This window comes from Microtus pennsylvanicus, chromosome 22 (genome assembly GCF_037038515.1).
Source record: "Microtus pennsylvanicus isolate mMicPen1 chromosome 22, mMicPen1.hap1, whole genome shotgun sequence".
NCBI classification, from domain to species: domain Eukaryota; kingdom Metazoa; phylum Chordata; class Mammalia; order Rodentia; family Cricetidae; genus Microtus; species Microtus pennsylvanicus.
This window is the reverse complement of record NC_134600.1, coordinates 18,990,544-19,015,449: the sequence shown is the minus strand read 5'-3', so window position 1 is coordinate 19,015,449 and position 24,906 is coordinate 18,990,544. Positions and strand designations below refer to the sequence as shown.

Below are 24,906 nucleotides of genomic sequence, written 5' to 3'. Positions count from 1 at the left end.
GCATGCTTCCCAGCCTGCAAGCTTTTCCAGCTCTCAGCCAACAAGATGTGCAAGCACAGTAGAAGCCTGCTCCCTAGTGGCTCACACCTCCGAGAACTTCCTGTGACCCCAGGGCCTCTGGGAGGTGGGCACAGGCTGCCAGCCATGCTCTGGCTGCCTCACTTTCCCTTAGAGCTTCACCTTTCTCTGGAGAATATAACTGTGTTTGGGGAGCCGAGAAAGGGGGTGCCATCTAATAGTAACCTCTAGTAGAATAAGGTTTTAAAATTCTTGGGTTTCTAACTTTATTTAAAAAAAAAATTTCTATATCCTTTGTTGTGAGTGGAATATTGTGCTTAAGTCAAACAGACCATGTAAAGATCAGGCTTCAGATTTTCAGAAATGTTACAATGGCTAAATGGTGGCTAACCCTTATCTGTTATTATCTGATAGTTAACTGAATCTACAGGTCCAAATTGCCATTGTCTTCTGTATTATTATTATTTTTTAATGTGTGTCTCTCTGTGTGGGCAGTGTTTAGGTAGGCACAGTGTGTGTGTGTGTGTGTGTGTGTGTGTGTGTGTGTAAGGGACCAGAGCAGGTCGTTGCTGTCTTCCTCTACTGTTCCTGGCCTTGTTGCCTTGAGGTAGGGGCTCTGACTGAAAAGGGAGCTCTCAGTTCTGGGCTAGGGAGGCTGGCACGGAATGCTCTGATCTGTACACGCAGCTATGCCCAGCTATTTATAAGTAGGTGCTGGCGGTTCAGGTCCAGGTCTTCATCCTCTGAGCTCTCTCCCAGCTCCAATTCTTGTACTTTGAGAGGCATAGAAGAGACCGGAGAGGCTTTCTATAAAATTCTTCTTTGATGTGGCCTTGGAGAGAGGCCTGAAATGTGCACTCTGTTGAGCTTTGGGCTGATTAGCCTTGCTCATCTCTCTCTGCTCTAGAGCACATTACCTGAACCCTTCTCCTGTTCTTTTGTTTTCATGGTGCGGTGTGTGTGTGTGTGTGTGTGTGTGTGTGTATCACACTAAGCTACATCCCTGCCACTGAGCTACAGCCCAGGCCTCCTTCTGTTTTCTTTAGTGTAACAACATTCTTTTTTTTAAATATTTATTTATTTATTATATTATGTGTATAGCATTCCTTCCACGTGTGCCTGCAAGCCAGAAGGGGGCGCCAGGTCTCATTATAGATGGCTGTAAGCCACCATGTGGTTGCTGGGAATTGAACTCAGGACCTCTGGAAGAGCAGTCAGTGCTCTTAACCTCTGAGCCATCTCTCCAGCCCCATGTAACAACATTCTTTATGCTGTTGTCAAGGTCAGAATGCTGCCTTTGGGATTTGGTTTTAGAGTCTGCGGTGGCACTAAGCCCACAAAGGGGACCGAGCCTCCCACCCTGGATTTCTAGGTCTCATGAATGAGTTTCTGAGCTCCTCTCTCATCTCCTAACTTTCAGTCTCTAGCCCTTTGAATGCCTTGGCTCAAGTCCAGCCTCTTCCCTTAGAGCCTTTCCCCACCTCTATGCATTCCCCATTCATCAAGCTATGTCTCCCTGCAAGCTGCAACACTCACCTGAAACCCAGCCCTCTCTTTAAGCTACCTCCCTGAAAGGATAAAGACAGCCCCAGGGCATGACTGGCATACTCCCAGCACACAGGAACAAACCCCCAAACAAACATGAGACTCACAAAAAGAAAATGCCACACACTGCATGTTTGATCTATAAAGACCCTAAGAGGGTGAGAACATCATTAAACAAACAAACAAGCAAACAAACACCCCCCCCCCCAAACACCCCAAACTAGTCACCATCACTTCAGATAATGAGAGACATTTGTTACTGTTGTTTTATAGGGCCTTGCTATCACAGCCCAGGCTGACCAGCAATGTAGCCCAGGTTAGCTTCAAACTCATGATTCTCCTATCTCAGCCTTCTGAGAGCTGAGGTTGCAGGAAAGTTATTTGTAGCAGTCCTGGGCCATTCCTCAGCAATACATGCTGCTGTTATCTTTGATTTTGTATTTTCTTTGTTTTAATCTCCTAATTGTTTTGGTGCCAGGGAAGGGGCCCAGAGCCTTGTATAACAGAGGGAAATCACTACTGCTTAACTAGACAATGCAAAGTCGGCCCCAAGAGCATCAGCTGTTTTGTTATGTACTTTTTGAGACAAACATTTCATGTAGGGTAGGCTGTTTTCAAATTGTCTATGGATCCTTCTCTCCATTCCCACGTGCTGGGATTACAGGCATGCACTACCATGCTGGGCTTTTTCCACAGCATCTTGAGGTAGACCGGGTACCCAAGAACTTGCTATTAGATTGGCAAGTGCACTTACTAGCACAGGAGCCGGAATGATTCTTCATGCCCACAGGCTTCCCAGGGAAACCAGTATACAGCACAAAGAACCACGGCTGTGCCAGAAAAAGCCCTTGCTGAAAGTGTTTGGGCAGCAGACTCCCGACAGCCTTCACATCCACTCAGGCTCTGAAGCCGGTGCCTCTTCAGAAGCTCTGGATCTGAGGCGACCACACAAGGAAATACAGACACACATGAGCTCTCGCGAAGCTGTCCGCACAGGACCGCTAAGGCCCACAGGGAGGCCGAGAGATTTGTTAGGTACGACATGACCGGAACAAGGAGAAACACAGACGCAATGGCAACAGCTTGCAACCGGAACATGGCGTCAAACACCACGGCCACAGAAGCCTGCTAGCTACGGGCCACGCTGTGCAGCCTTGAAGCAAAACTATTGATTTTGGTGGCTGAAAAAAAAAATCAACAACAAAACGCCCCCCCCAAAAAGCCCCAAAACGTACCTTCAACGGCAGAACTCAGTTTTATGACACCTTGAATAAAGACAAAAGATGGTGGTTATAGAGTGGACCTGGGTCGCCTTCTCCCGTTTTCACAAAACATGCGTACATTTCAGCTTTGGATATTTGTTGTTGCTGTTGAGAAACTGTTAATTAAACAATTTCAAAAATGAAATACAGATGCTATCGTTACTTCCTCATTTTTTTTCCTGGGTCTGGGGATCATTTTACACATGTTGGGACAGGGTTCGTGTTGAAGTATGTAATAGGCGGTTGCAAACCAAGGCCTATCTCCTAGCGTCCTTCCCTGAACTGGTTGGGCAAGAAGCTGTTGCCTCAGTTTTCAAGCTTGACTTTTGCCTTTGCATGTGAAACAATGAAACAGTCACCTGGGTATGTCAAGTTGATCGTGGAGAAAATAGATAATACCCCATGACTGGACTGCTTTTTGTTCTCCCCTAAATTTAAAGGTGAAAATACTAAAATAGATTAAAGTAGACCTGGTTCAGCCATTTGACCTAAAACATAAGCTTTGTAAGCCATAGCTATAAATAGATAATGTTCTCGGTTTCTTTCTAAAATCTCGGTGTGTGTGACACATATGTACGTGAATACAGGGACATGCCCTGGTCGGAGGACAACCCTCATGTGTTGTCCCCTCCTTCTACCTAGCTTGAGGTGGTGTTTGACCGGCCTGCTGGTCTGTGCTTTCGGTTGGGATGTTCCTGTTTCCTTACTTCCCTTCCTGCCAGGAGCTTTGGGATTACAACACACTGCATCTACTTGTAAACTTTCTGTGGATTCTAGGGATCGGAAGTCAGGTCCTCTGGCTTGTACCGGAATCTCCTTTACCCCCAGGCCTTCTCAGCAGCCCATTTTCTATTTTTTTTTTTTGGTGCCATAGCTGCGGTCTTTTACAGGGTGCCAAAGTGTCTATAGCATCATTTGGCTGACGATACACCTTGTCTTTTTACTGGAAAGATTTCTAATTTGAATGGAAACAAAAGTCTTTTCAATACCACCAAACTCAGCGGGTATCGGGCAGCTTGCACACGGCTTTCACGGAGTGCCCGTAAGTAAATATCTCGCTGCAGATGCTGCTGACGTGAGTACTGCCTGGAAACTGATCTACAAACGGTAACAAAGGCCCAGTGATCCTAAGGCAACTCCCATGTAGCAAATCGATCTTGTTAATAAATGAATTCTCTATTAGCCCAGCAGTTCAAGCCAGATCCAGAGTCCCTCCTCAACAGATCATACACCAATCTGACCTTTCTCCAAACAATTTATTATCATTACGTCTTTTCATGACCTTAACCCAGTCCACATATAAACTGTTTTCATTAGGTTAAAGCTCTGCTCGGTTTTAGTAACTTTGAACACTCCCATTGTGAGAAGCCCACTGTGGGGCTGGGGAGAGGTATGCAGTAGGCACAGCACACAGCAGTGAATAGCTCCAGGAATAGGGGGCAACGAGCTCTTGTTAGGAATTCTAGGATTTTAGTAATCTGTGACCGTTGTACAACAGGGCTGAGCATTGACTAAAACACACAATGAAGCCAGGGGGTGCAGGTCAGTGGTCCCGTCAGGAGACCCTGGGTTCAATCCTTGGTAGCATTAAACTCAGTGTATTGTCTGCCTCTGAACTATCTAGTCCTTACTTTTGTTTTTAATGTCAATTTATTGAATTATGCATTTATATAATTTAAACTGTAACAACAAGCTCATAAGCTTCCTGGAAATGCAAGATACTCGAAACGCTGGGCTCTGCACCTGCAAGGAGCCAGACTTTGGACACCACCATCAAAACTGCTGTTCCTACTACTCCGGTTCAGAGAAGAAACTTTGCTTAGATTTACGGACGTGGTTTTAATTGAACCAAGCAAGCCGGTTGTAAACAACTACGATTCTGAGAGTCTCGAAGGCTCTCAAAACTGTCAGATGCAAGAAATACCTTTCCATCCCTTCTACTGGAAGCAACAGTCACTGACGTCCAGTAAGAGCAAAAGCGGAGTGGGTTTGCCCCTTCTGTGGTCAGACGATTAAACCAAGAGGTAAAGTCAGGCCTGAACACTAGAGATATTAATGATCGACCATATTTGAACAGTAGGAATTTTACATAGGTTAAAAACGAGCTTTTCTCCCAGTCATATTTATCCATTACACGGTTTTAGATTATTATTCTTGTGTGCACACGTGACGTGTGAGGATGTGAGCATGCGTGTTTAGTGCGTGTGCAGGTTAGAGGACGACTCTGAATTCGCTTCTCTCCTGCCTTAGGTGGGTTCCTGGGATCAAACTCAGGTTGCCCGGGGTGTACCGTAAGCACCTTTGCCCACTGGGCCATTTGTCTGTCCCTCAGTCATATTCCTTATTGTATGTAACTGTGGTGTCAGCAAATGCAGCTCTTTAAAACAACGCGCACTACGTGTGTGCAGAGACAGCCTCGATGAAGAACACCTACATAAATTCCAGGGCTGTAAGTGGCCTTGGAGGGGAGCCCAAAACTGCACTTACTGTGTGAGAGAAAAAAACATTAAAAAGTTAAAAAAACAGCCGGGCAGTGGTGGCGCACGCCTTTAATCCCAGCACTCGGGAGGCAGAGGCAGGCGGATCTCTGTGAGTTCGAGACCAGCCTGGCCTACAAGAGCTAGTTCCAGGACAGGCTCCAAAACCACAGAGAAACCCTGTCTCGAAAAACCAAAAAAAAAAAAAAAAAAAAAAAAAAAGTTAAAAAACAAACAACAGTATGACTTTAGAACTTTCATTATGAACATTATTTTCGCAGAGGCACTAATGAGTTATTAGCTTCAAATGGGTGTTTCTTATTTTTTTAAACAACAAATGAGATTTTTTTCTCTATATCAGGGTAGATATTTCTATTTTGAAGAAATTATAGGGAAAGTCTAAGTTAACTAAAGCGCAATACATGGCTATTAACATATATGATTACACAATGACAGAGGAAGCATCTTTTATCTTCAGATGCGCGTATTTGGAAGTCTCGGAATATTCAAGAAGTGACTGATGTTGATGTTGTAAAGTACACACAGTGTTGCTGACTCGCAGACACAAGCTTGACATGAGCTGTAAGCGGCCAACACTGACGTTGCCTGGATTCAGGGTTAGTCACAGCACGTACATGTACGCAGATACAGAGAACGGGGCCCACCACTCCCCCCACTTCTTCACAGGGTGCGGGAGGTTTAGAAAAAAGATGAAGAGAAACCCCACGGTTTTCCCCTGAACTGCTTATCTGAGCAAGGCAAACTTCTAATAGGGTGGAGATCTGGGTGGAACCCATCCCATCCTTGCCCTGAGGTTGGGAGCCAATGGGCAGTCAGGTGTGCTTCCTTTGCCTCAGCCGACCACTTCCAAAGGCAGTTTGCTCTCTCCCCTGTGCCTTTCTTTAGCTGTGCTTGCTCGCTCGCAGTCCTAGGGGTTGAACCAGACATGTATGTGATCCTTTGGCTATGTGCTGTGGGGCAATGGTCTGTACCGTCACTTGTAGTTTAATGAAACGCTGTTTGGCCAGTAGCCAGGCCGGAAGTAGAGGTGGGGCGATGAGAATAGGAGAATTTTGGGAAGAGGAAAGGCCAGTCTGCAGTTGACATAGAGGAAGCAAGATGAGAATGCCTCACGGATAGAAGGTACCAAGCCACATGGCTAACATAGATAAGAATAATGGGCTAATTTAAGATGTAAGAATTAGTTAATAAGAAAAGCCTGAGCTACGAGGCCAACTAGTTTATAATTAATGTGAGTCTCTGTGTGTTTCTTTGGGACTAAATGGCTGTGGGATTGGGCAGGACAGAAATCTCTGTCAACAGCTATGTTTGCTCGCTGCAGTTCTAGGGGGTGAACTAGACGTCATGTATGCAATTCTTTGACTGTGTTTGCTCGCTGCAGTCCTGGGGGGTGAAGCATGTGAGGCAACAATCAAGCAGAACACTAGGACCTTAGCTGGTTTTTGTTTGTTTGTTTTTTACTTTGGGCATTGATAGAGAGTTTTATAGGATGACCAGGCTGGCCTTGAACCCACTTGGTAGCTCATGTACTCCTTGAATATAATCCTCCAGCCTTAGTTTCTAGAACAGTTAAAATTATAGGTTCCAATGTGAGGCCCATGTCCCTTATATACATTGATTCCCCTACTTTCTTTGGTGCTGAAGATTAAACCCAGGAGCTTCCGTACACCAAGTTTGCTCTACTACTGATCTACAATCCTGACCCCCATCTGAAATGACTGATCTTAGCTGTTGTAAGAGAATGCATAGGAGATAGGACCCTGTTATATCATGCTAAATGTGAATGACTAGAGGTCACTAGGACCCTGCAATGTCATCTCACTGCTGGTGAAAGGCTGAGCCAGTTTCCAGTGCAGAAACCTCCCTACCTCCTACTACAGCTGCTCCCAGAGACACCCCTACCTCTCCCTACAGCTACTCCCAGAGACACCCCTACCTCTCCCTACAGCTACTCCCAGAGACACCCCTACCTCTCCCTACAGCTACTCCCAGAGACACCCCTACCTCCCTCTACAGCTACTCCCAAAGACAGCCCTACTTCTCCCTACATCTACTCCTGGGGACATCCCTACCTCCCCAAACAGCTACTCCCAGGGACACCCCTACCTCTCCCTACAGCTACTCCCAGGGTCACCCCTACCTCTCCCTACAGATACTCTCAGGGACACCCCTATCTCCCCTCACAGCTACTTACAGAGACACCCCTACCTCTCCCTACAGCTACTCACAGTTCTCACTCCTTTCTGCCCTGAGCTGGCCTAGCTGCTGCTCCACTGAGCTGTGGAACCCTCCCGGACCTCTTTCTCTTCATTCAGACTCTGCTCCACAGCCTCTTTGTCAGAGTTCTCCTGGTGACTGCATTCAGAGAAGCGCACAAACCACCTTCAGTGCTAGGCTTTGAGTTGACTTCTCTATCTGACGTGCTCTCATGGGGTCCCAGGCTCATGCCTGCCTTCCTCAGTGGGGCGCAGTACAGTGAGATCTGTCTGTCTTGTTTGTTTCTGGAACCTCTTGCCCAGTGGAACTCCTCAGGTAAAATGAACACCCAGTAAATACCTTTAAAATATTTTATTTTTTTTTGAGATGGAAACTCATGCAGCCCAGCTGGGCCGTGAACTCAATGCGTTCTGAGGATGCCCTTGACCTTGTGATCCTCATGCCTGGGATTACAGGCGTGTACCACTGTGCCTGCCTACTAAATACTCACGGAATAAATTAACTGAACGATCACTGCCAGGTCCCACGTTACGAAGCTTTGCAGCTCCAGCAAGTGTATTTCTAGTATATTATTTAGTTGTGAATACTCTGAGCAGGATACTCAGAGTTCATTACTCTGATTACTGTCTGTCCATTTCTACTCAAACTCTTTTTTTATGGGTGGGGAAACAGTTGTTGGGGTAGACTTAGGAATGGAGAGTATATATATATATTTGTCTTGTGCAGATATAAGGTACTTTTGCCTGTTGTAACGGTAACAAGATCTCAAAGAAATCTAGATGGCTACTTGTAGAAAGAACGTGCCCTAATTAGATGATAAGAAATACTAATGGGAGAGCTGGCTCAGAGGTTAAGAGCACTGGTTGCTCTCCCAGAGGTTCCCGAGTTCAATTCCCAGCAATCACATGATGGCTCACAACCATCTGTAATGAGATCTGGTGCCCTCTTCTGGCGTGCGGGCATACATGCAGGCAGAACACTGTATACATAATAAATAAATAAATCCTTAACAATAAGTAAATATTTTTTTTTAAATTATTTATTTACTTATTATGTACACAGTATTCTGTCTGCATGTATGCCTGCAGGCCAGAAGAGGGCACCAGACCCCATTACAGGTGGTTGTGAGCCACCATGTGGTTGCTGGGAATTGAACTCAGGACCTTTGGAAGAGCAAGCAATGCTCTTAACCACTGAGCCATCTCTCCAGCCCAAGTAAATACGTTTTACAAAAGAAATATTGACAAATTAGTTTTACATCCAAGTGTCTCAAAAATCTGTTCTCTACGACACCACCACCCCGCTCCCACTGGAGCAGAGTTTGTATGCTAAGAAACAGAAAGAAGGGCTTAAAAGAGTGGCTGGGGTTCCCCGAGGGCCTGGGTCACAGGTGTGTGTCGCCATGCCTGGCTGAGGACTGTCCAGATTTTAATATCCTGATTCTAATTAGTGGCTGGACCGCAGCTGGCGGGGCCCCTCAGAAGGTCCTCACCCCTGTAGATTCCTTCAGTAGTGGTTTATTATTTCTAAGATAAAGACAAAAAGCCTTAATGCAAGCCTTTCAGGATGTCGCCGCTAGCCACAACAAAAGACAGCTCTGTGTTCTTCCACACTCCTCTCAGGTACTACCTGAAGCTCCGAGTCCTCTGACTATCAGAAGACAGAGGAAGGACCCTTTGCCCACCCTGTGTCCAGCTTCATGAAGCCGGCTGTACCCTCTTCCTGTCTCTTAGGGGTTAGAAGAACTGAGCATGCTCAGATGGCTGGCGGGGCCTCAGAGATTCTGATGCTTGGGACTGGAGGCAAGTCTTCACATGAGCCTGAGGGACCCTGTTGGTGAGGGGTAGGAGACCGTGGAGGAAACCATCACTTTAACAGGAGAGTCCCTGATCCTTTTATGTGGTGGGAAGGATTTCTGCCACTTTATCCCTCTAGTAGAGGGGAAAATAGACCTAACAAATGCACGGTTTCACTTGTTATTGTGGGGATCGAGCCCAGGGCTCCAGATATGCTAGAGAAGGGCTCTCCCTCTGAGCTACCCTCAGCCCATAGCATTTCCAAGATCAGCGCTTAAAATGCCTCTCCCTCCCTGTTAAAATAGAGCTACCCACCATGGGCTCCAGGCAAAGAAAGGAGAGTTTAAAAAAAACAAATGAAAAGCTGTTATTTTAAGAAACACTTAGAGGGAAGACAAAGAGGCAAGACTTGCAAAGCCAAAACACAAGAGCAAAGTAAAAATATAAGAAACAAACCAGTGTTTCTGCATTTCAAGAGATGGCCTTTTTTTTTTTTTTAAATGAAATCAGAAGTATTTAAGCGTGTATCCTCTGGAGTTCCTAAAACCGAGAAAAATACTGTAAGCCCCCTCCCCATAAAAAGCTGTTCCCCAGTTCCATTTTGAAGAGACCTGTAGACGTGTCTTGTTTAGCGGACAGATGTCTATGAAGACCCAGTGGAAGGCCAGGAAGATTGCAAGAGACTCGAATCAGGAGCCGCAGCACCAGATGGGCAAAGTGAACAGGAGTGTTCCATGTGCACAGCCACAAGATGGCCTGAGAAGACTATTCAGCTCCAGGCTCCATTTCCTATGAAAAGGGACAATTCAGAATATGTGCCAGGAGTCTGGTAACTGGACCCGAGAGCCCCGAAGAACCACTCCCCGGAAGCAGGGCTGGGCTCATGAGTTGAGGACTGGGTTTCAGAACTACTGAGGCTGCTGGTTACCACACCGAGTAGAAGTGTTTGTGGTCATCAGATAGGAAAGCTCTCCCAAGGAGCATGTGCTGAAGGCTCGGTCCCCAGTGCAATGTTCAGTGGATTTCAGGAGTGACTGGATCACAGGGACATTAGGCTAATCAATAAATGAATTAAGTCACTGGGGGATTCATAATTGAAAGGACTGTTGGGAGGTGGTAGATGCTGTGGAAAGAGGAGCCTGGTTGCAGGAAGCGGATTTCTGGGGTGGTGGTTTGGATGAAAATGGCCCCCCTAGGTTCATTAGGAGGTATGGCTTTGTTGGAGGATGTGTGTCACTGGCAGTGGGCTTTGAGGTCTCAGATGCTCAAGCCAGGCCCAGTGTCGCTCTCTTCCTGCTGCCTGCTGATCAGGGTGTAGAACTCTCAGCTCCTTCTCCAGCACCATGTCTGCCTGCATGCTGCCATGCTTCCCGCCATGATGATAATGGCCCTCTGAACTGTAAGCCAGCCCCAATTAAATGTTTTCCTTTATAAGAGTTGCTGTGGTCATGGTGTCTCGTCACAGCCATAGAAACCCTAACTAAGACAAGAGGCAGGGCTGGAGAGATGGCTCAGTGGTTAAGAGCATTGCCTGCTCTTCCAAAGGTCCTGAGTTCAATTCCCAGCAACCACATGGTGGCTCACAACTAAAGAGGTCTGTAAAGAGGTCTGGCGCCCTCTTCTAGCCTACAGACATGCACACAGACAGAATATTGTATACATAATAAATAAATAAATATATATATTTTTTAAAAAGACAAGGGGCATATCTTATCTCCAACTTCTTCCTCTGTCTGGTTGTTTTCCCAGCTGTCATGATGCTCCTGCCTGGGAACAGAAACCTACAGTAATGAAGCCAGTTGACCACGGACTGACCCCTCTGTAACCTCGAGCCAGATTGAGTCTTCCTCCCGGGGGTTTGTGCAGCGATGAGAGGCTAACAAACTAACAGCGCTCAATGGATTCTTCTCTTTCCACATCATCAACATCTGTTGGGTATACACAGCTCATATACTTTTAGGTCACAAATTTATGCATCTAAATTATACTAGACAGCAGCTTCAGGGGACTGCCACTGGCACCTCAACCTTATTTGGATAGCAAAGATCTCAAACTTGAGCTTGGCAAGAAGTTATGACATCCTTGAAGGTGTCCATCGCTTTACAGAGGATGTGAATGCTTCATGCGCGGGGATGAACTGCAGCTGCCTTCCCATAGGGAAATGGCATCTTGGTCATGTATGTGGGCTCTGTGATTTGACCAATAGAATAGAGTAGATGTGACATTGAGCATTTGGGCTCGGACCTTAGGACTTCCTGTCATGAACACACTCTTTGCGAGTCCTGACCTGTTAGAGGTCTAGAAACCACAAGCCTAGAGGTCAGTCAGCATTGAGCTTATGTTCCAGTCATCCAAACCAAGAAGCCAGGCACGTGAGTGATGCCATCAAAGACCCCCCCCCTGTGATGGCTAGCCTTCGTCTCAAGCTGACTGGGCCTTGTGGAGAGTCAAATATTTGGTCAAGCACTATTTTGGGTGTATATGTGAGGGCTTTTCTGGATGAGATTAATATTTGAGTCAGTGACTGGATGAAGCAGGCTGCCCACCCTGACGGAGCTGAGTCTCATCCAGTCTGCAGAAGGCCTGACTAGAACGTGGAGGTGGACTCTGAAGGAACTCCCCTTCCCACTGCTGCGACACTGGTCTCCTGACTTGGACTGGAATTCATGTTAGTTGTCCCCCTGGTTACCGGGTTCTGGCCTAGACTATAGCACAGATTGGCCTCTGATTGCCGACCTTGGGACTTCCCAGTCTCCCTAACCAGTCAGTCAGCTCTGAAGCGCCTTAGCCCCCAGCTTCCAGATGCACATGGGACAGAAGCATCACTGCTGAACTTGGCCCAAACCCCGCAGGCAACACGGTCATCTCGGTGACAAAATACCTCAGAAGACCAATGTAAAAGACGGAAGAATTTCTCCTGGCTCTTACTTTTAGTTCCTAGCTGCTTTGCTACACTGCTTTGGACTCGTGGCAGCAATCTATACCATGGTAGGGACACAGGAGAGGAGGACTGCTCACCTTCGAGCAGGTGAAGAAGAAGGAGGAGGGAAGGAGGGAGGGAGGAGCGAGAGACGAAAAGGTGGTGGGGAATGGCGTCCCGGGGTCACTTCAGGAGCATGCCCCTAATCATGTCCTAACAGTCCCCTGCCTTCTAGTAGAGTCACCGGCTGATGACTAAGCCTTCACGCAGGAGGCTCTGGGGGGACATTTCAGATCCACTCTACAATGCAGAGTCTGACGATCAAAAAAGGTTGCTGATGAGCGGCTACGCATTGCGAGACCATACGGTTCACAGCAACCAAACAAGCAACAGTCAGTGCTCATCTCTGGCCCTGACACCTGTCCTTTCCCCAGTGCTAGCTGGAGCTTCCTCTCCCTCCATCACCATCACTGCCTGTTTAGCATGGGAGGGTTTTCTGCAGCGGGTCCTCCCTTCCCTCTCCCTCCCTTGCTCCCTTGCCACGATTCTCCGACCGGCACTGAGTTCTTTCCCTTTGGAGCCATCATCTTTGATGATTTGATTTATGCTGGTCCTCACCTCTAGACTGTGAGAACAGAGAGCGAGACTCCCTTTGATCACGGTGGAATTCCTGGCTTCGGCACAGTGGCTGGACAGAGCAAGTGCTGGATAAATATTTGTTAAGCAGATGAATGGAATATTTGATGCTGCTGATAAGGACTCGGTCCTCACCACAGCCTTAATAAGGTACCACTATTCTTCTTGCTCATGGGCTGTGCAAACCTGGAAACCCAGCCACAGGAACCGGGCAAGACCGCGTGACTTATTCATCACTGGGCTGTGGTCTCTGAGGGCAGCTGAGCACTCTGAAGACTCTACAAGCCCAGGAAAAAGAGCATTTGGCCATGTGTGGGTTTGGTATGCGAGAGTGGGCTTGGGGGGGGGGGCGGGTGATTTGTGCTCCAAAGGGAAATGGGGGTTGGGACTTTACTTGAGAGCCTTGGGAAGTCAGTGGCATTCAGACTGTTTGAAGCCATCTAGGCTGAAGTTAGAAACCATTCCTTGCTGTTTTCCACCCTACATCTACAGCAGAAGGAAGCTGTTGTTTCAGGGCCAGGCAAAGCTGCCACTTTCCATAGCAACTGCTCCCAGAATTTGAATCACCCCGTCCTGGGAATGCGCCTAACTTACGGTCCTATAGATACGGGAGCAGTGGCGTGTTGGAAAGTGCTCTCCTACAGTTTTTGTGTGGCTTAATCGCCATGGCTTCCGTTAGTGGAATATGTACAAGTTTTATCAGTGTTCTTATAATTTCCATTTTATAACTGAAAAGTACCTTCCTCACCCCCTCTGTAAGTTCTATCCCTTCCTTTACACCCTAGTGTGTGTGTGTGTGTGTGTGTGTATGTGTGTGTGTGAACTTTGACACAAAAACACTGCTCTCACCTCAAAGGGATTAAGAGTTATATTAAGTTTCTATAGTTACAGAACAAAGAAAGCCATAAATCAAGACACTTTAAAAATAGATCGGTGAGAACATTAGAAATGACTTCCAATAGAAGTAACTTCTGTTATTGGACACAGCCCACTATTTGATGACATTCTTAGCCTCTGGGTTGGAGGGAGCTAGTGGTCCATTAGTACATTTTAAAAGGATTTACCTGAATAGTCACAGGGCGTTAGGGCAAACTCTAACGGGCAATGATGGCTATAAGAAGCTAAGGATAGCCCAGGATAACTGGGCTCCAGATCGGAAGCATTACAAATCTCACAATCCCAAATTCTAACTAGTCAACCAGACTTGCAGGTCCCTCCATCTTCCCATCCTCCTTCCATCCCTCCCTCCCATAATTCCTTTCTTCCTTTTCTTTGTCTTTTTTAAAAGCAGGGTTTGCTGGGCGGTGGTGGTGCACGCCTTTAATCCCAGCACTCAAGAGGCAGAGGCAGGCGGATCTTTGTGAGTTCGAGACCAGCCTGGTCTACAGAGCTAGTTCCAGGACAGGCTCCAAAGCCACAGAGAAACCCTGTCTCGAAAAACAAAACAAAACAAAACAAAACAAAACAAACAAACAAAAAAAGGCAGGGTTTCACTGCATAGTCCTGACTGGTTCGGAACACAGAGCTCAGAGAGATCTGCCTGCCTGTGTGTCTCGTAGGCGCTTGCACAGTAGGCTCGCCTTTTGTATGCTTTAACTCGGTGAAGCTGATTTACTTAGGTTTCCCGGGCACCCAGTTCACATAGGCAGGCTCTCTACCACTGAGTCACACTTCTCATGACCTGATTTCATGAAGTGGGTTTAGCATGGCTCTAGTTGGAGACAGGAAGATTACCATCTACCCGTGTAAACCCTGATCTTTAAACAAGAGCACACTTTACCGTGTCCGGGCTGCTGAACTAGCGTGTGCGCAGAAAACGCGCGCCTCATTTTCTAACAGTCATTCTGCCATCTCTGGTTGGTGCCCCACCACTCCCCTGGGGCGCACAAGGCCGTATTTGTCCCCTTTGAATGTGTAACATTTGAAAGCGCAGGGACAGGAGGCAGATGTAGGCACACCTTTGATCTTCCATCCTTGCGGGCGGGCGGGCGGGTTAAGGGAGGACAGACACCTGGCGGCTGTTGTGAACTGGAAACAAAATGCTGGCGGGGACCGGAATGACCTGAACTGCTGATGCTGCCGGGTCGCAGGCGCAGCCGGAGCTGATTCAGTGTACGGTCCGGGCAGCACCCCTAACGACCAACAACAACGGGGCTGGGGCGCCAAGAGCAGACACTTCCTAGGCAAAAGGCCAGGAAAGATCCGGCAGTTGCGTTGAGCAAAGTCAACAACGATGCAAAGACTGCAGCTGTGCACCAATGCCGAAGGACGCCTCAGGGAGCTTCTAGAAAGGGTATTTAGAGAGCTCTCTTTTCTTCGTGAAATTAAGGATTCCACCCTGGCATGCATCAATATGCCACGAATGCTTGCTTCAAGTTCCCGGGTCTTCGGCGGGATTATACTGCCCCCTGCAGTTTATGTGCTGTCATTACGCCACTGCCCGGGAAACCAGGGCTGTCAATCACACCCATCTATGGCTCAGCAGCTTCCGGTTTACTCCACTCAGTGGGAGGTGGTTTGACAGCGCAGGACTGAAAAACAATTTTAAACCCCAAGTCAGACATGGGAGGAAATTTGGGAATTAAAGTGCTTCCTTCCCCACTCTGAGTCGGGTCTTCTGAGATGTTCCAGAAGCTTGGAAGAAAAAAAAATCTGTCAGCTTCGAATCTATTAGTTTTTTAATGTGGTTACTGCACTATGGCTCTTTTCAGGATCAACTCAAACGGAGCCTGGGCTGGAAAAATTTTCCCGACATCACTTCTGCAATTGGCATGTGACAGGTGACAGATGCCCCTTTGCTGTCCCTTCCCCATCAGTGTGGAAAGGCAAGGGTAAGGGATCGTTCTGATCTGTAGTAGCAGCCAGTATGGCGAAGCTCTCTGTTCAGTAAAAAAAGTATCCGCTCAAAAACGGCCGTGTATTGTCCACAGGTAACAACCCTATTAACAAAAGCGTGTATCAACCACAATACAGCAAGCAGCCTGACCCAAGCGAGAAGGCAGGTACTGGGATGAGGCAGAGAGTGTGCACAGGTGTGTGCACAGGTGTTTGTGTGCGAACGTCAGAGGACAACGTTTGGCTTTGCTCTCCTGCTCTTCCTTCTTACCCTGTGACAAGGTCTTTCATCGGCCCTGAGCTTCCACAGGTAGGCTAGCTGTCCAGCAAGCTCCAGGGACTTGGTGGTCCATCTTGCTATTACAGGATGACAAGTGCCCAGATACTTTACATGAGTTCTGGGATCGAATCTGAGGCAAGCATCTACTAACAGAACCATCTTGCCAATTGGTATTTTTTTTTTGTGTGTGTGGAATATTTATAATAACACAAAAGTAGAAAATATCTAATGGCAATAGCTGAACATTCGTGAAGCTATTTCGACTTTCACTTCCCGCACTCATGGAGAATGGTCTCCATGGGATCCCTCACTAGTGAGATCACAGATGTTGTTTGGACAGGTATTTCTAGGAGTCAGTGTCGTTTCTTAGACGATGGCGTTAAATGTCCTCTGGCACCTGGATAGAGCCCGGAACACAGTCTGCCACTGAGCGGAGTGTTGGTTTGCATTAACACTACTTATCAAAGCTGCTTGGGCAGTCCATTTTGGGGACCTCATCCTCCTTGCTGCAGGGACCTGTTACTCTACACTTGCTCTTAGGCTCCTCCCCCCCAAACTCTTAGGTAGACCTGGCCTCCAGGTCTATACAATGATGACTTTGAACTCCTGATCCTCTTGCCTCTATTGCCCATGTGCTGGGCATTTGCCATTGTGTCTTCCCTGCTCGCTTGTGACATGCTGATTTAGTAACAGTTTTCAGGTGGAAGGCTAACACAGTCTGGGCATCGTTCACGATTGACGGGCAAGTGTACTACTACCACCGAACCACATCTTGGCTAGTGTGGAGCACCTCTAAGCAAAGGCTGACTAACAGAAGTGTCAGATAACTTCTAAATAAAGTATTGTATTGTATTGTAATCTCAGTTTTAAGGCAATATGGTTTAGGGTTCTAAACTTTCTAGATGGCTTTCTTCTCTTATTAAAAATATATACGAATTATATAGAATGGCGGATTCTGTCTTAGTCACTGTTCTATTTCTAGAAGAGACACCATGATTAAGGCAACCATTAGAAGAGAAAGTATTTAATTGGGGGCTTGTTTACAGTTTCAGAGGTTTAGTTTATTATCATAGCCTGGAGTATGGTGCAAGCAGGCAGGTGCTGAGAGCTCTACATACCGGTCATTAGAGAGAGAAAGAGAGAGAGAGAGAGAGAGAGAGGGAGAGAGAGAGAGAGAGAGAGAGAGAGAGAGAGAGAGACTAAATATTCAGATATATGAGCTTATGTGTATTCTAATTCAAATCAGACCTATTCCATTATGATATGATATTTTCATACTTGTATAGAACACATTTTGGTCATTTTCATACTCCTTCTCTTACCCCCCACCCCCGCCTTGTTCACCCCCTTTCTAGTTTCTTCTCTCTTTTTATTTACTCATTTCCCCCCTTAGGGTTGCTTATAGAGCACAGGCCACAGTCACCGGTGACTGCACTGAACATGGTGTCTCTTGGAAGTCTAGAGAGATGGCTCCGTGTTTAACAGCACTTGCTGCTCTTGCAGCGGGGCCCAGGTTTGGTTTTTAGCACCCATGTGGCAGCTCATAACACCTGAACTCCAGTTCCAGGGAGTCCAATGTCTCTTTCTGACCTCTCTGTGCACCAGACATGCGTGTGGTCAGCACTCATACACAGAGCAGATGAAACTTAAAAAGAAAAAAAAGGAAGTGTCTTTCCCTCCCCTCCCAACCATCAGCTGTTGGGAGGACTTCAAGGAGGAGTGATCTCATGAACCTTTCCTTATATGTAACTTTATTTCGTGTTGCAGCATTGACATTTTGCCTCTGTGCTGATGGGAAAATACAGATCACTAAGATGAAAAGCTAAAATTTTATTGCTTGACTAAGATGGTCAAAGTGAGACCATTCAAGTGTCTTCTGCAGGGTCGCTGTGTATTTGTGACATGCACAGGGCACCCTCAGATTTATACAAAGATGGACCAGGTTGATTCTTAGAGAGATGAATGGTGCCCATAGCCACCAAGAAGGATGCAAAATTATGTATTTGTGGGAACCTAGAAATATATATTCTTTTTCAAGGGGAGAACCGGGCCTTCTAATGGAACATCCAGTAATGTACGTAGAACACGAGTCCTTCACAGGTCACAGGGCACTCCGTGGCTAACATAGAATTCCAGCACGTTCCAGTAGACCTGACTGCTGAGATCTGTCAGCCTGGCCTTCATGGGAGAGCAACATCCACCGCCCTGCAGAGACAACTCCTTCGCGGAGGCTGTCTTGTTCGTTTGGCAAAGGATTTGCAGGCATGATAAGGACGGAGGGTTATGTTTTCTTCACAAACAGATTCTAGCTCAGGGTTGTAGGATCTTGGTGGGAAATTTCCAAGCAATTACTTTTTCTCTAAACTTAAAGATTCTTTTCTTTTCTGTATATGGGTGTTTGGTCTGCAGGTATGTCTGTGCACCACACGTTTGCTTTGTCAGAAGAGGGTCCCTTGGAAATGGAGCTATAGATGGTGAGCTACCATGTGGGTGCTGGGACTTGAATGCAGGTCCTTTGGGAAAGTAACAATTGCTCTAAAGGCTGAGACGTCTGTGTAGCTTGTTTGAGTAATTTAAATATCAGTATCTGTAAATGTAAGTCACAATCCTGATTATACACGCTTTTTAAAATTTTTTTAATTTATTTTACATACCAACCAGTTTCCCCTCCCTTCCCGATTAAACATGCTTATAGAACTGTGTCTCGAAATTGATGTTTGACAACTGCCGTGTGAGCAGAATGCACTTGCCTTTCTCCATAAACCAGTGAATATTAGCTTTCCATACCTAGGAGCAGTGAGCACGGTTTAATAAGGACACCTGTGTGAGCGAGGTCGCCATTGTCTAACAACCCCATTCTGCTTTCTAGATCGGTGAAGCAGCTGGCCAGATGTTGGCTTTCCTGAGCTGCGATTATGTCTAGTTCTGTCTTGGGTGCTTTTCATTCCTTCAGGCTCCCATTTCTACCACCACTCTGAAGCCCTTTAAGGTTCTTCACTTTGTATTTTCCCTCCCGCCCCTGGAGCTCCTGCCTCTGGAGGAAGAGACAGTTCCCTTTCTCTGCCCAGTTAGCTCACAGTTACACAGGGGCCAGTGCTTCTTCGCTAATCACAGGGAGAACACGAGGTGTCTGCACAGTACGCAGCAGCCTCCCTTAGGTGCCGGTGGGTGCCTGCTAGGTTTGGATAAATATCCCCGTGAAGTCCCAGGGCTTTGTCCTAGCCTGGGGCACTGCTGGGATAGTGAAAACTTTGAGAAATAGGACCCAGTGGGAGGGCTTAGGTCTTTGGGGAGGGGTGTGTGCTGGATAGTCTTACGTCAACGCAACACAAGCTAGACTTATCTGGAAGGAGGAACCTCAGCTGAGAAGATGCCCCCATGTGATCTGACTGTAGGGCATTTTCTTAATTAGTTATTGATGGGGGAGGACCCAGCCCACCCTTGAGCTGGTGGTCCTGGATTCTACAGAAGAGCAGCAAGCCAGTGAACCGCTCCCCTCCATGGCCTCTGCATCAGCTCCTGCCTCCAGATTCCTGCCCTGCTTGAGTTCCAGCCCTCACTGCTTCCCCCCTCCCCACAAGACAGGGTTTCTCTGTGTGGTAGCCCTGGCTGTCCTGGAACCCACGCTGTGGACCAGGCTGGTCTTGAACTCAGAGATCCGCCTGCCTCTGCCTCCCAAGTACTGGGATTAAAGGAGTGCGCCACCACTGCCTGGCCAACCCTCACTGCTTTTGATGACGAACTGTTATATGGAAGTGTGAGTGAAATAAACCCTTTCCTCCCCAAGTTGCTTTTGGTCGTGGTGTTTCCTCACAGCAACAGTGACCTTGACTAAGACTGTGCATGCCCTCAAAGGTGAAACTGGGATCTCTCTCTCTCTCTCTCTCTCTCTCTCTCTCTCTCTCTCTCTCTCTCTCTCTCTCTCTCCCTCTCTCTCTCGCCCACCCACGAGGTGAGCAATTTCTTCCAGAGTTGGCTCACTGTAGGCCTAAAGGACCTTCAAAGCTCGGAGCCCAAATCAACTTTTCCTCTTTTTAAGGTGACTCATTTCCTATCTGCTACAGTAATAGAACGCTAACTCAGTCCAAAAACAAAGTACTCGCTGAAGAAAGGAAGGAATCTGTAGATTGACAGGTCACACTCTCCCTTGCATGGCTGTGTCTGGCTGAAGAGATTACATCACAGCAGCTGTGATGTATTTCAGTGGGAAGAGCAGCCAGTTATTTTCAGAAAGGTAGAAAACGGATTTATTTTTTTTTTGCTTTTTCTAGGCAAGCATTTTTTTTCCCATTAAGCAACACCTGTAGCCTGAGAACACAGGTTTTTAATTTACTTGTTCGTTTGCTTATTTATTTATTTGTTTGTTTGTTTGTTTTTTGAGACAGGGTCTCACTGTGTAGCTGTGGTAGCATGAATGTAATCAGCCCCCATAAGGCCATAGGAAGTGGCACTATTAGAAGGTGTGGCTTTGTTGGAGGAAGTGTGTCACTGTGGGGGTGGACTTTGAGGTCTCATATATGCCAAAGACACACGCAGTTCCTCAGACGACTTATTTCCTGTTGCCTACAAGGCGTAGGACATTCAGCTCCCGCACCACGTCTGCCTGTACGTCACCACGCTCCCCACCATGATGATAATGGACTAAACCTCTGAAACTGTAAGCGAGCTACCCTAATTAAATGTTTTCCTTTTTAAAAGAGTTGCTGTGGTCATGGTGTCTCTTCACAGCAATAGAAACCCTAACTAAGATAGTAGCTCTGGCTGACCTGGAGCTCACTCTGAAGACCAGGCTGGCCTCAAACTCACAGAGATCCTCGCCCACCTCTGCCTCCTGGGTGCTGGCATTAAAGGAGTCTGCCACCATGCCTGGCTTGATTTTGCTTTGTCAGCACTCATGCAGGATGGTAGGAAGTATGAAGTAAGGAAACGAAGCAAATATAGCATTCCTGAAGCCATTCCACTTTGAGTCCATTTTAAGATGCTCTTGTCTTCATGCCCAGCTAGTTGGTTCCCAGTGGAGCCACAAGAATAATTCCCTAAAATCTGGGATTCTGAAGCCTCTTTGTTGAAATCAAGACGTGATTCCTATTTTACTCATTGTAGGAAGCAGATCATCCCCATTGCCAATGCATGGTAGAGTAGCAGTAAAGGCCCATGAAGGGAATATAATAATAATTAATAATAATAATAGTAATAATAATTGTTGGCCAGGTAGTGGCACATGCCTTTAATCTCAGCACTCGGGAGGCAGAGGCATGATCTCTCTGAGTTCAAGGCCAGCCTGGTTTACAGAGCCAATTCCAGGACAGCCAGGGCTGTTCCACAGAGAAACCCTGTCTCAGAAAAATAACCAACAAAATTACTTATTTTTATTTGTGTGATGGTTTTGCCTGCATGACTGGTGCCCTTGAGGTAAAGAGGCATGGGATCCCCTGGAACTAGATCTATGGTTGTGGGTGCTGGGAGCTGAACCTGGGTGCTCTGCAAGAGCAGCCAGGGCTCTTAACCACGGAGTCACCTCTCCAGAACCCCGGGAGACTTTTCTAAGTGGGAGGAAACATGACTCCCCAGTGGCTAGAGCAGACTCACAGGAGAGTTTGCTTGCTGATTGAAACAGTTTTCTTTCTTCAAAGCTAATGAGAACCCCGCAGTACCAGGGAGGAATGAGAACCTTAGAGACTGCACTGAGCACCTGTCTCTTACTCCGGAGAGTAATGGTAAACACACACTCTTTTGATGAGCTACACAGTCATTCCTATGAACATTATTTGGTTAAAGACTAGAATCTAAGCCTTTGAGGGAAGGAGTACCTTGAGAGTGCTCCATTTCTGAGTGCTTTAACTGAGGAATTTGGTGAAGCAGTTGAGTGATGAAGTCAGGTGCAGGAAGGTCAAATATATATAAAACATCAGGTCAACTAGTTTTCCTTATAACAAACAGCCCAAACGAAAAATATCAGCACTATATAAGCAGAACTGTCCTAGTACCAACTTATAAAAAGAAATAACTGAAATCCAGACTGAGGTTTCATAAAACCTCAAGACACTTTTCTAATCTGTCAGAAAAGAAAAGTGTTTTTTTCTTCTTCTGTATTCGGGATGATAAATGATAGATTTTAGTTTCAGAGACTCTGCAAAACCAAGGGTGAAACAGTAGGCTCTTAAGTGGGCTGGAAATAAACAGAGCTATTGTTTCCTCCATAGGAGGCAGGTACAACAATAACGAGACCCGAGAAAAAGGGCCACCATGGGGAGGGAATGAGGAATCCAGCAAACCATTTCAGGTTGTCGGATCATCTCAGAGGTGTCTGTAAGGCAAAGAGACACACATTTTGTGGCTATACAGTTGAGAAAGGAGAGTAAAGACTGGGTGGTGAGGGGGCTCAGCAGGTGAGTGTCTGTGTGTGGGGGTGTGAGGGTGGGAGAGAGGGTGAGTGTGTGTGTGTGAGGGGAAGGGTATGAGTGTGTATTGTGTGAGTATGTGTGTGTGTGAGTGTGTGTGTGTGAGGTGTAAGGGTATGAGTATGTGTGTGTGTGAGTATGTGTGTGTGTGTGTGTGTGTGTGTGTGTGAGTATGTGTGTGTGTGTGTGTGTGTGTGTGTGACGGTGTGTGGTGTGTGCCTTACAAGTCTGAGGATCTGGGTTCGATGCCAGAACCAACTCCTGAAAAGTTGCTGTCTGACTTCCCCACTTTCATGTTTGGTACGTGTGTACTAACAAACAAACATAAAATTCTTAAAAAAAGTTAGGTGAAATAAAATTAGCAGTTGGGAGTGAGTGTGATCTCTTACCTGGTATGTGTTTTTTGTTAAACAGCCTACTTTCCAGATTTTTTTTAAAGATTTTATTTATTCTATATACAACATTCTGTCTGCATGTATGCCTTCAGGACAGAAGAGGGTGCTGGATCTTATCATAGATGGCTGTGAGCCACCATGTGGGTGCTGGGAATTGAACTCAGGACCTCTGGAAGAACAGTCAGTGCTTTTAACCTCTGAGCCATCTCTCCAACCCCAGATTTTCTTTTTTTTTGAGATAGGGTCTCATAGTATAGCCCAGACTGGCCTCAAATTCATGGCAATCCTCCTGTCTCAGCCTCCCGAGTGCTGGAATTAACAGGCATGAACCATTTACTTGAGTCCCCAAGATTTATGAATTTTCACTTTCAATGAAGTAAGCAGTATCACCCACCCAGGGAGAACAGTCAATCCTAACAACCCGTATCAGCTCCAGGACCCTGCCCTGCTGGCTTATATAGAAATCCCTTGCTCTTTGGCCAGCCTGCTCTTCTCTTTGCACCTGGAGAGACAGCCTTGGCATTTTGACTGACCCCCTCCCATAAACCTTTCTTTCTACCCATGGAATGATCTAGTACAGTGGCTTCACTGTGCCTGGCTTATACTATGAGCAGCGGAAGAAGGAACAGCCCTGGAGTTTGGGCTTATACTATGAGCAGCGGAAGAAGGAACAGCCCTGGAGTTTGGGGACATCGTTTCCCGAGAAAGACCAGGCAGAGCCTCGAGGGTCAGGGTTTCTTTTTAGGAGAAAAATGGCTGAGCTTCTGATGGAAGAGAATCTTACTTGGGCTGTGTCTATATGACGGATTTCTATTCGCTGTCAGTGTCTTAGCCAACCTCCAAAAGGAAGAAAGACCACAGAATTTGCCACTAGATAAAATCACGCAAGAACCTGACCGCAATGGAAATTCCCAAAGGACACTACAATCACACAGTATTCTCACGGTGCGTGTTCTGGTAGCCATAGTATGAGGTCTGGCATTATTTCTAAAGCACTGATTCTCCCTCTGAGCATCTGAAACAAAAGACAACACTGCTCAGAAGCCTATGTAACTTGTAAATATTAACCGTCTTCCTTCATCTTTAATTTGGCTATTATCTTAACAAGGTCTCTTTGTAGATTTAACACATACAGAAGCACTGAATTAAAGCAGGCGGCATCAGGAGACTGAAAGGAGGTGGGAACCCAGCAAAGTGTGTTTCTTTCCTCCTCAGTCTCATGCTGCAAAGCCTTAATACCTCCACTGTTAGATGGACGCAAAGCAGGCAAGTATAGCTCTTTTTTTCAAAAAAAATATTTATTTATTTATTATGTATACAATATTCTGTCTGCATGTATGTCTGCAGGCCAGAAGAGGACACCAGACCTCATTACAGATGGTTGTGAGCCACCATGTGGTTGCGGGGAATTGAACTCAGGACCTTTGGAAGAGCAGGCAATGCTTCTAACCACTGAGCCACCTCTCCAGCCCCCACACAGTATCTCTTTATGTCAATGCTGGATAGCCCTGAGGATTTTTTTAATGAAAGTGTTTCTTCCCTGCAATTTTTCTTGTCCTTACAGGCCCTCACCAAGGACCCAGAGACTAATTATCTTAGAAGGAACAGACAGAAGGGCAAGATCAAAGAAAATCAACAGTCAGATCTAATTTGGCTGACCTTCTTCTCTGTGCTCAGGGGCTGGGATCCTCACAGAGGACATGTGCCTGCAGTTCTATGGAAATCAGAATGAAGGCTCCAAAGATGTCAAAGTCTTAGCCCCAGAACTGTAAATGCCATCTTACGTAGTGAAAGGGACATTGCCGAAGCCATTAAAAAGATCCTGGATTATAGGGGTGGACCTAATTTCAATTCAGAGATCCTGAGATAGGAAAGGAGTGAGGCCAGAGAGCTGGCCTCAAAGGAGTGCGTGCATCAAGACGCATCTGGCTTTGGCTGGCTTGGAAAGAGGTCATGAGTCTAGGAACTCAACAGCCTTTAGAAGGTGGGGAAGGCCGTGAGAGGGATTCTCCCGAGAGCCTCCAGAAGGAATGTAGCCTCAGTGCCATCATTATTTTGGTCTACTGGGACTACTATACACGACAACCATGTCAGCTACCACTT

General features: G+C 46.6%; 1 protein-coding gene across 19 annotated transcripts in view; it reads right to left on the bottom strand.

Moving 5' to 3' along the window:
• Nucleotides 1-24,906, bottom strand: part of Dlgap1 (DLG associated protein 1) — a 792,565-nt gene that overhangs the window by 98,658 nt on the left and 669,001 nt on the right. For 11 of the 19 annotated variants that reach the window (XM_075956092.1, XM_075956087.1, XM_075956089.1 and 8 more), the window contains one exon: nucleotides 2,799-2,828. The exons of the other annotated variants lie outside the window; for them this stretch is intronic. In XM_075956092.1, the coding sequence (XP_075812207.1) occupies nucleotides 2,799-2,828 (30 nt within the window). The remainder of the gene's footprint in view (nucleotides 1-2,798; nucleotides 2,829-24,906) is intronic. 19 annotated transcript variants of the gene reach the window in all.